Source organism: Herpailurus yagouaroundi, unplaced genomic scaffold, assembly GCF_014898765.1.
Source record: "Herpailurus yagouaroundi ecotype Mexico unplaced genomic scaffold, PumYag 162, whole genome shotgun sequence".
Classification (NCBI taxonomy): Eukaryota; Metazoa; Chordata; class Mammalia; order Carnivora; family Felidae; genus Herpailurus; species Herpailurus yagouaroundi.
The window spans coordinates 15,249,211-15,262,506 of NW_024412403.1; the positions used below are offsets into that span (position 1 = coordinate 15,249,211).

The 13,296-nt window shown below is 41.1% G+C and overlaps 1 protein-coding gene across 6 annotated transcripts in view; it reads left to right on the plus strand.

Moving 5' to 3' along the window:
• Nucleotides 1-910: 910 nt before the first annotated feature.
• GRIK1 (glutamate ionotropic receptor kainate type subunit 1) overlaps nt 911-13,296 on the plus strand; it is a 379,538-nt gene continuing 367,152 nt past the window's right edge. For 5 of the 6 annotated variants that reach the window (XM_040484081.1, XM_040484082.1, XM_040484083.1 and 2 more), the window contains exon 1: nt 912-1,422. In XM_040484081.1, the coding sequence (XP_040340015.1) occupies nt 1,305-1,422 (118 nt within the window). In that variant the 5' untranslated portion in view covers nt 912-1,304. Of the gene's footprint in view, nt 1,423-13,296 lie in introns of all 6 variants that reach the window. The other variant, XM_040484086.1, reaches the window with a different exon arrangement.

A 13,296-nucleotide genomic window follows, 5' to 3' on the forward strand; every position in this document is an offset into this window, starting at 1 on the left:
CAGCAAACATTTATATAGAACATTCCCCAGAAAGCTCAAAGGAAATTAAGCCAAAATGATCAAATGCTGATGATTTCCCCAGGGAACTGTCCTTGTCCTTCTACGAGAAATAGTCTCCAAACCTACATTGCTAAAATAGACTGTCTTCCAGCGTTCGAACGTGGCAGTCAAAAGAAATCAAGAAAAGGAGGGGCGCTGGAATCTGCCCCTTTCGCAGTTCTGCATCTGTAAATGGAAGCGAAGCAATTTTACAAGAGATTATCTCCGGTCTGAATAGGAAAGAAGCCACTCTAATCTCAGAGTACGGGAGGCACCCCCCCCCCCCTTCTTCTCCTTCCTCTTCATCCTCGCCGGAGTTAAAACAGCAGCTCTGCTATTCTCTGAGATACTCGCGTCCGAGAAGGCGATTCTCCACCTAGTGATGGGAAGAGTCCTAGTTGGGCATCCCCACGACCCCCTAACGGGCGCGCAGGGACACTACCAAGAAGGCCTTTCTACCACTCACAGCGCACGGCGGAAACTGCCTCGGTTCCGACCAGTAGATAAGATTTTCTCGGTCTCGAGTATGTAACGCTCAATCGACTTTCCAAGCAGCACAGCGCAAAGTTGAGGGCAAGGGAAGACTGCGTGCGTGTGTGTGTGTGTGTGCGCGCGCGTGAGTGTCTGGATCGCTGGTGTTGGGGCGGGCAGTAAATCAAGGGTGGGGCCAGCGAGGGGAGGAGGAAAGCAAGGACTGAGAGAGGCAAGAGCGTGGCTCCGATCCCAGTTAACCTGCTGGAGCCCATCCTGCCTGCTCAGAGCCCCTGCACCAACTCACCCAGTCCCCTCTCTCCATCCTCCTCCGCCTTCGTTCCCCGTTTCCTCTCCTTCTCTGGCTGCCTCCTCCCCCTACCCCCCCTAACCCCCGCCCCCCGTCCCCCGCCCCCCGCCACTCTCCATCGGACCGGAGGACGAATGAGGAAGACGTGCCCGCAAATTGGGACATCAACTTTCCCCAGCTGGTCTCTGGGCTCCGGGAGCAGAAGCGCGCCGGTCCTCCGCCGTCCGCGGCCCACGAAGGAGGAGCAGCAGCGGTGATGGGCTAGCGGCTGAAGCGAGGAGCCCCGAGCGAGCCCCGCGTCGCCAGCCAGCTCCGTGTTCCCACGCCCGCGCCCTCGAAATCTCTCCGGGGGGGGGGGGAGCGCTCAGGGGTGCCGCCGCCGAGCATCCCAGGGAGGATGAGGCAGGGAGCCGGCCCGGTAGCGCTGCATCTGGCGGGCGTGCGGCCGCGGCTGGGGCTCGGCAGGAATTAAGAAGCCGAGAAGATGGAGAGCCGCGCACTCCTCGCCCAGCCCGGGCTCCGGACCAGGGACACAGGCTGGGCGCTCCTCTATTTCCTCTGCTGCGTCCTCCCCCAGACCGCCCCGCAAGTACTCAGGATCGGTGAGTGAGCCCCGGGGAGCGCTCCGGGCCGCCGGCTCGCGGGACGCGGCCGCTCCCTGGGCCGGCGCGAGGGCAGCGGGTCCCGGGGTGGCAGCGCGCGCCGGCGCAGGGGCAGAGCCCGGGGGTGGCGAGGGCAGCGCGCACGGGAGGCTCCGGGAAAGGGGAAGCCGCGTCACTGCTGCCTTCCCGGCGAGTGCCGGGCTTCCCCGCCAGGGACGGTTGGCGGGTTTTTTCAATCCGGGCTGCGGGAACGCGGGCAGGAGTGCAGGGGGCCAGGCTCTCCGGGGCGGGCACCCCACTCCGGGCGCGGGGTCGCGCGCGGCTGCAGCCAGTTGCTTCGGGCGCGGAGATGCGCTCTCCGGCCGTCTGGGTGGCCGTCGGGCGGTTCAGATGCGCATTCCGGGTCCCTGGCAACCCGGGCGCCGGGTAGTCAAAGGCATGTCCGTATCTCAAGAGTAAAATGTGGGGACCGCGGGGACTTCCCACAGCCGGCTAACCCCGAGCTTCCAAGTTTTCGTCCCCAAGTTGCGTTCTTCTACATGGAGCCTCCAAAGTCTGGAGGGTTCCACCAGTGCGGGGCAGAGCCCGGATCTGGCTCTGTGGCCGAGAGTTCAAGGAGGGGAGAGAACAGTCAGCCAACACCAGGAACAGGCACCTAAGCGCCCCATTTGATCCCCATGCCACGCCTGCGGGCCACTGAGAATGGTCCAGTCCCCCGTCAAAATAACTCCCTGGAAGACTCTGGACTTCGTTCTCAGGTGGGATAAAAAGAGACTGGGAGGCTGAGTGTAGGAGCCCTGGGGCAGCCTAAAAAAGAGCAAAAGGCAAGGACATTGGAAGGGGGTGGGTACTTTGCTAGGGTGTGGATTCCTATACCTACAGGCACAGTGCCCACCGCGGTGTAGTGGAGACACTGAGCGATTTCTAGGCTGTTAGGGTGGAGGTGGTGGGGTGAAAAACCTCTTTGCCTTTAATGTTCTCCCTTCCAGACTAAACCCAATCTCTATTCCCTTAGTCTCAGCTTGCCCTCCTCCTTCCCCAATCAGCTATGCCTCTTAGACACACACACAGAGAGCCACAGGTGAAGCTGAGACACCACATGGGCCTCCCAGCTTTTCCAGTCTCCCACTGGAGGTAGCAAGAGTGAAGTCCTGAGTTCTAAGGGTTTCTAATTCACACCCTTTCCAGGAACCCACAGGATCTGCAGGATGTGCATGGAACAGTGTAGAGCATTCCACCCAGCGAGGCCCCTGAGCAGCTGAAATTTCTCAATAACTTTACTGATGCTGGCCTGCAATTAGCAAACCTCTTTCCAAAGATTCAGAAACTAGTTCTTGTCACTCAACATGACTATTTTGTTAAAAAAAAATATATATATAGAAATTTACTACTATGAAATGCATTTTCTCCAGACATGTGGGATCTAATTTTCAAAAAAGATCCCTAATACTAATTTTTACTGCAGATATATTTTTCTAGATTACAGATAATGATAATGTGCATTTTTGGATAATTTAGACTGTCCATTAAAAGAGTTCTAAAGCATTCATTGTACAAAAAGAAAATACTACTTGTATCTAAAATACCCTTCACCTGAAGTATGTTGTAGCCTTAATATCCTGTCCCCCCCCCACCATGGATGCAATCAGCCCTCCACAATCCAATAACAAAATTTCTTTGAACAATACTAAATAAACGATGAATGCGTTACAATTTCCAACACCTAATAACTTAATTGGTGTTTTGCTTATACCTTACATATTTTAAAGGAGACAAATCTAAAAAGTGTGAGAGAGAGAGAGAGAGAGGGAAATCTTGACATACTAGAACAGGCTATTGCAGCCAATAGCCCTCCTTCCTGTATAACAAATTTAAGGTAGCATTTTCCTCCCCTGCATTCCCCAAATCTAAAGGAATTCCCAGAAGGGGTGGAAAAGGATGTTTTAAAACATATTTGTTCACAGATCTGAGTATTTACAAGCAATTACACTCATCCATTTAAAAGTGGTTTTCAAAGTGAGAACAACCCAACATGATTCACTGACCTTAAAATATATGGTACAGGATAATGAGATTTCTTTTTTCCAAATGGGAGCTGAAATAAAGTAAAATTGCATGGCCTGATGCTGTTTATGTGCAGTACAAATGTCTTACTCCTTCTGGCTCTGAGTGACCTGTGGTTGGTGTAAGCACTACGTGTATGTACCTCAGGACTGTGCTTACTTTTAAGTGGACATTTCAGCACCATGGAAACCAGCCTTAGCTCAGAGGCAACCTGCCTCTCTACAGGGAGTTTCTTATGTCAGCCAAGTCCAACACGGAATACAAAATATCAAAGGAGTTAGGGACTAAGCAAGTGTGTAAAGTGTGTGAGGAGCAGGTAGGGGGGAAGCAAAGAGAAGAATTAAAATGTGTTCTTTTTTTTTTTTATCTCTTATCCTTTTTCTCTTTCCTACAAACCACAAACCATCCAACCAACCAACCAACAAAAAGGGGCTCTTGATTATTGACTTCCGTGTTTTCCAGTAACTTAACATATCCAAAGTAGACCATTAATGTTAGGCGCCTTGCACTGTGCGTATATGAAAAGGCATTTGAATGCTTCAATAAATTAATTGGTGGTCTACTTTTCTTGTGAGTGTCTGCTTAAATTTCAGCTATTGAGGAAAATGAATGAAAGGTATAAACTTTAAGATAAAATTCATGCCTGCTAAATATTAACGAGGTCATTTAATATGCACATAGGCATGGTTATCACACATACTGTGGCTATCCTTTGTAAAGTTTACAACCTCATGTCACAGATTAGAGACATGAAGGGGGTCCAATGGGATGTAGGTTCCCCAAACATTACCACTACCCTCCAGAGGTTGCCCAGCAACCTGCATCGAAGGGAAATATGGTTAGCTGCTGGGAATTCCCTAGGGGATGCTGGATCATCCTTTCTTCTCTGTATACATATGGTGTATGTTAACAACCAGTTAATCTCTGTGTATCTAACCACCCCCCCCGCCACACACACACACACACACACAACACACACACACTTGAGCTTCAGAATCACATGGCCAACCAACCTGTACCTAATAGTTACAGCAGGGTCTGGATGACCTTAGTTGACAATGGCACACCTCCATTAGTTGAAAATAGAAAAGAGGAGAAAAGAAAGGAAAGGAAAGGAAAGGAAAGGAAAGGAAAGGAAAGGAAAAAATTTCTTGGACAGATGCATCGTACTTGTAATAATAATCATAACAGAAAGAAATATTTATATACTATATTTTTACATATCATGTCAACATACACAGTCAAAGAGGTGGGGGTAAAAGCATAGAGTTGAGAGTTAAGTGGTGGGAACCAGGCTTTCTGACACGATTTGTTGTCACAAAGCACAAGTTTGGGTCCCCGCTCCAGGACTCAATGGCTATGTCAGCCAGAGTTGTTCAATCTCACCAGGCCTACATTTTGTATCTGAAAAAATCCCATTAAACAATTGCAACCTCATAGTGACGTTAATAAGAGTACAAAAAACAGAATATAAAAGTGCTCTCAGCAGTATATGCATACATTAATTGCATTATAATTGTTTTGTGGTTTTATTTTTACATTATTATTATTATTGTCATTCTCTTTCTGAACAGACTCAATAGTAAATGTGTTATATTTTTTATTACACATTTAATATTTCTGAGCCCAGATCACTCCTCTGAATTAGCAGTAATGCTGTCCGCCTTTCCTGTTTCATAGGGAGGGGATCAAAGAAACAATTTTTGTGATATGCAAACCACTAAAAACTATATTACTATTATGTAATCAAATATGGTAAATAAAGAGAAATATTGTGGAAATTTATATCGATAGCATGGAAAGTTAAATGACAATATAGTTGTCCAGATGATTTTATTTCCTTAAGACAGATCTAAATGGATTTTAATTATCAAGTTGGCCATAACATCATTTTTTTAATATCTACCCCTAAGGAGGCCCAAAGTTCCAAACTTTGCTTCGTGTATATTTGTTTGTGTTTTTGCTTGTGAGTGTAGAAAACTCACAACCTCATTCATTAGCCACGAATTCCTTCCTTCTTTTAATATTCATTCTTCACTCAGCAGATCTTCACTATGTGCTTATTCCTCTACCATGGGCCAGACATAATTCTAGATAGAGGCCGTGTGCACAACAGTGAACAAAACAGATAAACACACCTCCCCCTGGAAGCATGTATTCTGATGGTGTATGCTGTATGTAACCGCTGAAGTTTTTCATTAGGACTTCAATGCAGACACGTTTTACTTAATTCCAAATGTTACTCTCGAAGAGTTTTCAATTAATCTTGTGCCATCGATTTATTATATGAAAGGAATTGTCAACATAGAATAAGTTCAAGCCCACAAAGGCCCAGAGGACAGAGTGGGTTCATTCTGCCAAACCTAGAACAGAAGCTCTTAGGGAGATCTGTTTGGCCTGAGGTCGATTTCACCCTGACAGAGAGTGTTCCTAACATCAACTTGAGAAGTCCATCGGTCCCTGAAAAATCTGAGAGAGAAATGGTCTGAGAGCATGATGAAAAGAGACTGGCTGATATGAACATATTTCTGCACACATGCAGACCTCTTACCATATTGTTTTATCTGCATGATTCTTCTTTTCCGTAATATTAATTTTACAAGCCCAGTGTTTATCCTACATAAACCTGAACTGTAGCTGCCTTTCCTGTATGGTTTCTGATCACCAGTTTTTGATGAGAAGACCATGACTTGGTAACTTTGCCTAAGTTCAAGTGCTGGTTACTAGAAAGTCAAGAACTTGAAGCTAGCTATTCTGATCTCAAGTTTCAAGCTCCTTGCATTAAAGTATGTTGTATTGTGTATGGACTTATCTGTGCAGTTATATAACCATTTAAGCTGAGATCAAACATAGGTGAGCTGTTACTCTCAGTGACTCAGGGATAACCGCATCAATCAAAGTTAAAGTAATTTATATTTGAGTATATTGTAGGCAGTTAGCAAAGAGAAAAGTTGGCATTGTTATTTGATTCTCCATAATTTCTCTTTAAGAGGGGGTTAAGGAAGGCAATCCAGTTGGAGGGAAAGCCTAGAAAACACACCATTTATAAGCAGATTGTTCACTTCATCGAAATGGTTTTGAGGGAGAATTGATGGAGATAGTCTGGTGGTGGTGATTTCCCATAGCCTCTTAATACCCTTCTGTTGTTCCACTGATAACCATATAATGTAGAAAATATCATCTATGTTCTAGAATTTTCCAGAAGTTGTTTCTCCTAGAAGAAAGATTGGAGACTTCCAGGTAGAAAGGAACTCTCTTTCCTAACTGCCTTTTCCTAATTGGCTGACCTTGAAAAGATTGCTAATGTGGGGAGAATGTTGAGGAGGGGGCTGTTTTGTTAGATAGAGAAGCAGAAACAACCACAGACTCATGGGTTTGTGGCAAAAATGAAATGCGACATCGTATGTAAAATGACCGTCATATGGTAGAGTTGACCAAAGCACTTCCCCTTCTTTCTCCCTGTTAATGAACAGGGAAGGAATTTTGTGCTGTAAAATAATTTATTTGTGTGGCTAAGTGTGGAGAAATGCTGTCCTTTAGAGATTCAGGAGACAAGTTTATATTAAAAGCTTTTTGTGATTCTGCACGAAGAAACCTGTTTCTTTTCTTTTCTTTTTTTTTTTTTTTTTTTTTTTTTGACTCCAGCGTTTCGTACATTTTCCTTATCAGAGGACTCTTAACTTGAATCACAGCTATTAATGTCTCACTGAACATATCTGTTCTCAGAACGTATCTGAGGAAACACTGGCCAATACAATCGCTGAAATTTTCAATGCTCACATAACTCACATGACCGCACACCTAGTGCTTCTTCAGGTCTAACTAAAATGCTGTCCACTCTACTTCAGAACTTTTTTACAAAGCTTAAATTGTAAAATTGATCTTTGAACAAGAGGTTAGGGGCAACGACCACAGGGTGGTTGGAAATCCTCACGTAGCTTTTGATTCCCCCAAAACTTATCTACTAATTGCTTACTGTAAGCCGGAAGCCGGACGGAAAACATAAACAGTTGACGAGTTTAGATTTTGTAGTCATATGTATTACACCCTGTATCCTCATAATAAAGTAAGCTAGTCTAATAAAGTAAGCTTATTAAGAAAATAATAAGAGAACATACATTTATAGTACTATACTGTGTATATGGGGAAAATCTGCATATAAGTAGATTCACGTAGTTCAAACCCGTGTAGTTCAAGGGTCAATTTTACATCTAAATGTTTGGATACTTGTTGTTCTTTATTATATTGAAAACATTTTTAAAACCACATTACCTATCCTGAAAGGTATGTTATTTTTATTACTGCAAAATGTGATATGGGACAATTTTCCTGATTTTTTTCACTACACTTACTTTTTAACATGGTTTTAAATGGAAAAATATTAAATTTATAATATATTTTCCAAGACTATAATCTGTAGTAAATTAAAAGTCTATCTTTATTTAAAGTTCAACCTACTTATTTCTTTTTAAATGCATATCTGATTTTTTTCAATGATCAATTTTCATGGAGAAATGAAAATTTCTTTTTAAAGTAAAAAGAAATGTATACCAGCTACAAAAACTTTGTAAGTTTGTCTTGATTTACTGCTGAGATCAAGCTGTCATATCAAATTGGAAAAACCTGTAATCTTATTACATCAACATTATAGTATTAGTAATAATAAATCAAATGGAAAAATGGTTTATCCTGGAGGATAAAACAAACAGGTAAAAATATTTGATTTTGTATCTATGTTATTTATGAACTACTAAAAAATAAAAATCTTTAACTTCCCCAAATCACTTAAATGATAGTTTATTCTTTTTGTTCTTATAAAAAATTTTAAGGTTTTTTTTAAAGCATCTAATTTTGTCTAATGCTATGTTAACATATTTATTAAATACAATGTACAATTAGTTAGAAAGTGGAATTAAGAGGCAAGGACATTGATTAAATGAAGAGTATACTCCTACTGACCACAAATCAATCTCACAGAAACACTCTACAATAGTGAAAACACTTTTCTTTAGCCCTCTAAATCCTTCATATATCAGTCGGTACGTTAGTTGCTAAATACATTTGAAAGATTATCCTGTTTTATGTCTTCTGATGAATTACTAGTTTATTGCTGTCCTGACTTACGAAAACAAAACACAAAATACAACAACATACAAAAGTCTATGAGTACTCTTTAAAATTTCTACTGAATAATGTTCCAAAAGGAGCTCAACAATGCAGATTTTTGTATTAGAATTCTATATGTCCATTTTCATTTCATAGAAATCTAATGATTAATTGTGGTTATTATCATCAGTTATCAGGTTAGAGACTTGTAATTCATTAGTACTTACTATTTTCCTTTAAAATGCACAATGGAAATTTAATACAATGCGTTACTTATTACACTGAACAAGTCTAAGATTATAGACCATGTTAAGGCTTATTCGACTGATTGAGGCAACCCCAAAATGGGGTGGTGCACACATGCATACATGTCCCAGTTGAGAGGGCCTAGAGACAGTGACACCCTGGTAGAAGTGAGCACACCTTGCACCCAGGTACACCTGGAGAAATGGACAATTTGGGGACTGAAGGAGAAATGTACAAGATGAGCCGGAAAAGTATGGGAGCACTCAAAAAAAAATCCCATTGATGGGAATATGTTATTTATTTTTAAAATTTTTTTAATGTTTACTTATTTTTGAGAATGAGCAGGGGAGGGGCAGAGAGAGAGGGAGACACAGAATCCAAAACAGGCTCCCGCCCCGAGCTGTCAGCACAGAGCCCGACGCGGGGCTCGAACTCACGGACTGAGAGATCATGACCTGAGCTGAAGTCGGCCGCTTAACCGACTGAGCCCCCCAGGTGCCCCGATGGGAATATGTTAAAAGGACACAGACACCAAGTACCCAGCTCCCAATGGCCAAAACTGTTACAATTTGAGTCGCAAAATTTTAAAAAGTACTAGATTATAAGCCAAATTATAAAATAAATACCCACGAGTCCATACTGATATAGGTAAATGATTAAATAAATAAATAAATAAATAGACAAGAAGAGAGAAATCTCCCTGCACAGAAGAGCCAGGTGACCAAGGCCAGCGTCACAAGTGATGAATTGTGTTGACAGCATCTACCTTTGAGGCAAATAGCACTTATCTACTTGGTTTTTCTCCCCCAATCCCAACCCCCACTCTAATCACAAGAAAAACATCAGACAAATACTAATAGAAAATACCTGACCAATACTTGTCAGTTGCCAAGTCATAAAAAACAAAGTCTGGAAAACTGTCACAGCCTAAAGAAGCCTGTGGAGAGCCGACAAAGAGGTGTAATGTGTTGTGTTTTTTTTTAAGTTTATTTATTTGAGAGAGAGCACGTGAGCAGGGTAGGGACAGAGAGCGAATCCCAAGGAGGGTCTGCACAGTCAGCACAGAGCCCGACGCAGGACTCAAACTCACGAACTGTGAGATCATGACCTGAACCAAAATCAAGAGTCAGATGCTTAACCAACTGACCCACGCCAGAGTCCCTGTAATATGGAGTTCTGAATAGGACCCTGAAATAAGAAAAGAAAAAAAAAAAAAAAAAAAAAAGGACATTAGGTGAAAACTAAGGACATTTGAATCAAGATCGATATTACTTCTAATAGTGTATCAACATTGCTTCATTATTTTTAACAAATGCACCATCCTCATATAAAAAGGTGTTAACAAGGAGAAACTGGAAATAGAGTATATAGGAACTCTGTACAACCCTCACAAGTTTCGTGTAAATCTAAAATTGTTCTAAAAATAAAGAAATAAGGTGTATTACAAACCAAAAACAAAAAACCCACATCTTTGTTACTATTTCTACTTATTCTGCAGTACATAAAGATCTGTAACTAATTGTATCAAGGGAAATAGAAAAATGATTGTCAATTCCATGTAATAGCTACATAAAAAGTTTTCTAGAGTATCATAAAAAAGACATACAGCATCTAATGTTGGAAAAATCATGAAAGAAATAAACTTTATATAAAAATTGTTATTGATACATATGATGGTTATAGGTCTTCTTTAGAATTCGTCAGTAACTTTGTAGAAAGTCAGCCATTCACTGTTTCTATCCATTAGCATCTAGTTACTATTCTATGCCTTTTGTACTTAATTAAACATAATTTAATTTTGAATATCGATTCAGGCATTGTGACATACTCTGGTAGAGGTATTCAGTGCTAATGTCTTTGAATTAATACTCATAGCAAACTATTTGTGTGGATTTCTTCTCTTAGCAAAATTATCTAAATAGGCCCTCAGAAAATCAATACTTAATTCCTAGGGACAATAAAATACTTCATAATTCAAACTGGGGAAAGCACGGTGAAAATCAGTGATTTTTTTTATGATGATTCCAGGGCAACTTTTAAGGATTTTCTTTTTCTTTTTTTTAATTTTAAACTTCTAAACTGTTGGATTACATAGTTTGGCAATCCATAAATAGAAGTTGCATTCCAGTGACCTGTGTTTATATTGTATAAGATGTTATTGTACTTCATCTCCTAAAAATGAATTAGTCAGTTAGAGCCATCTTTCAAGTCTAAAGGCAATATTTGCCTTTTGAATTCTGGGTAGTGTGTGTTTCTTTTGTTCTCAGTATATATTTGAACCCTAAGGCTGTTTCTATACATGTTCACTGAATTGGCAAGAGCCGTTATTTGCAATTGTGAATCATTTAAATGTTCAACAGGAGGGAATAGCTAGGAAAAGAATAGAATAAGCCCAAGAAAGAAAGATCTATTAAATATAATTTTATGATGAAATTTATGTGTTAAAGATGGAAAATGCTTAGAGAATGGTGCAGACCATAGTACATGGTTTTACGTACTTTGGATTGAGAATGTATGCAATTCATCCTTGCTTATAGATAAGAACTACTGGAGAATGAATGTAGAAAAGGGAAGCCCATTTGTTTTGCTAAGATGGTGACTTTTTCTTTCACTCCGATTCCTATTAATGTTCTTGTTCTTTGCCCAATTTAAAAATGATTGGTGAAGGTCACCATTCTGTAGTTTCTAGATTAACCTAGCAGTCATTGGCATGCAGTTTGGCACAGTTCTAGCCCCAGTGATCCTTAGCTTGGCCGTGTCACGTAACTTTTTAGTAGATCTATTCCCTTTTCTGTCAGAAGGGAGCTGGTGGTGAATAGGTGCCTGGGTGCACCAGCCAGTCCCTTCCAGATCTGTGTTCCCTCTACAGTGTTGGCTGTGCCGTATTGTCCTTGGTCTGAACTGAGATGCTGCACAAAGCCACGTAACCCCATGATACTCAGCATTTATAGCCACGGCATCACGTGTGTGCAAATGCAACATTGTTCATTTCCCTGAAATTAAATTTAACTATGCACACAAGCCCCCTTTTCCAACAGGACTACATCAAAGTCTTCACTTGCAATTTAAAATGTAAATTTTTTAGGAATCTCATTTCTTCTTTCCCCATACAGGGATCAAAGACTCCTCTCTTTAGGCAAGAGGCATTTGCTATCATCCCTCCAGGACATCCCCTGGGTGAAGCTTGTATTGTCTGATCCTGGGTATTGGCTTCTAACTCTATGCATCTGCTGCCTACACCCTAACTGGGGAGCCCACCTTGGCTCACTCTGGGGCTGCTGACCCTCTGAGACTAGTCTTGCAAGTGGGCTGTTTACCCAGACAGCATTAAGGAAGAATCTCCAGCAGCAAGTTACTTCCCAGCCTGGTTGTTATCTCAGACCCTTTCTGTTCAAGCGTACAAAGCTTCTATCTGAGTTCTCCTTCATGCACCTCGAGGCAGGTGTGCTCTGTGCTCTCCCAGAGTACACAGTGTCCGAGGGGGCTCTACTGGCCTCTTATCCCCCAAAGTACAAGAAGGGGAAGCAGAGAGCTGGATTAATCTGAACTCTGAGCTTCAGCCTGCAAACACAATGGTGGTATTTAAAGCAGAGTTTTTAAAATGAAGACAACAAAGGAGCACCTGGGTTGCTCAGTAGGTTAAGCACCGGAATCTTGATTTGGGGCTCAGGTCATGATCTCGTGGTTTGTGGGATCGAGCCCCACACTGGGATTGTGCTGACAGCATGGAATATACTTGGGATTCTCTCTCTCCCTCTCTCTCTCTCTGCCCTTCCCCCACTCGTGTGTGTGTGTGTGTGTGTGTGTGTGTGTGTACACGCTCTCTCTCAAAATAAATAAATAAACATAAAAAATAAAATAAAATTAAGATGACAACAACAATGGAAGCAACAATGTGAGTAAACTTTTGAAATTTCAGTTTTCTGTCTTTTGCAATCCTAAGCTTTTAAAACTAAATTCTCTCCCTCTCTCTTTATATATATACACATATATATGTAATTATTATATGTTCTATCATAATATTATATAATTAGTATATATTATATGTATTGAATACACATATTATTAAATATATTAGTGTACACATTACAATATACAATGCTACATATATAATATATTATACTATTTAATATATATATTCATATACAAATACATATATTAAAATTCCTATTTGTTTTTGTTTGTCTTTATTCTAAATGGCAAAACAACCTCACATATAAAGCTATAATTAACTAGGGAAGAACAATGGGGATAAGTACATATTAGAAAAATACTAAAAATTTGTTATAAATTATTGTTCATTATTAGTTTAATATATGCATACTCTTCTAGGAATGATATTGGGATACTTTTCTAGGAATGATAGCTAGGAGATAAGGAGAGAGAAAGGAGACCGAAAATCTCTTAGAACATGCTGTAGAATGCATATAAGTACAAAAAATAGAAACATATTCTTCA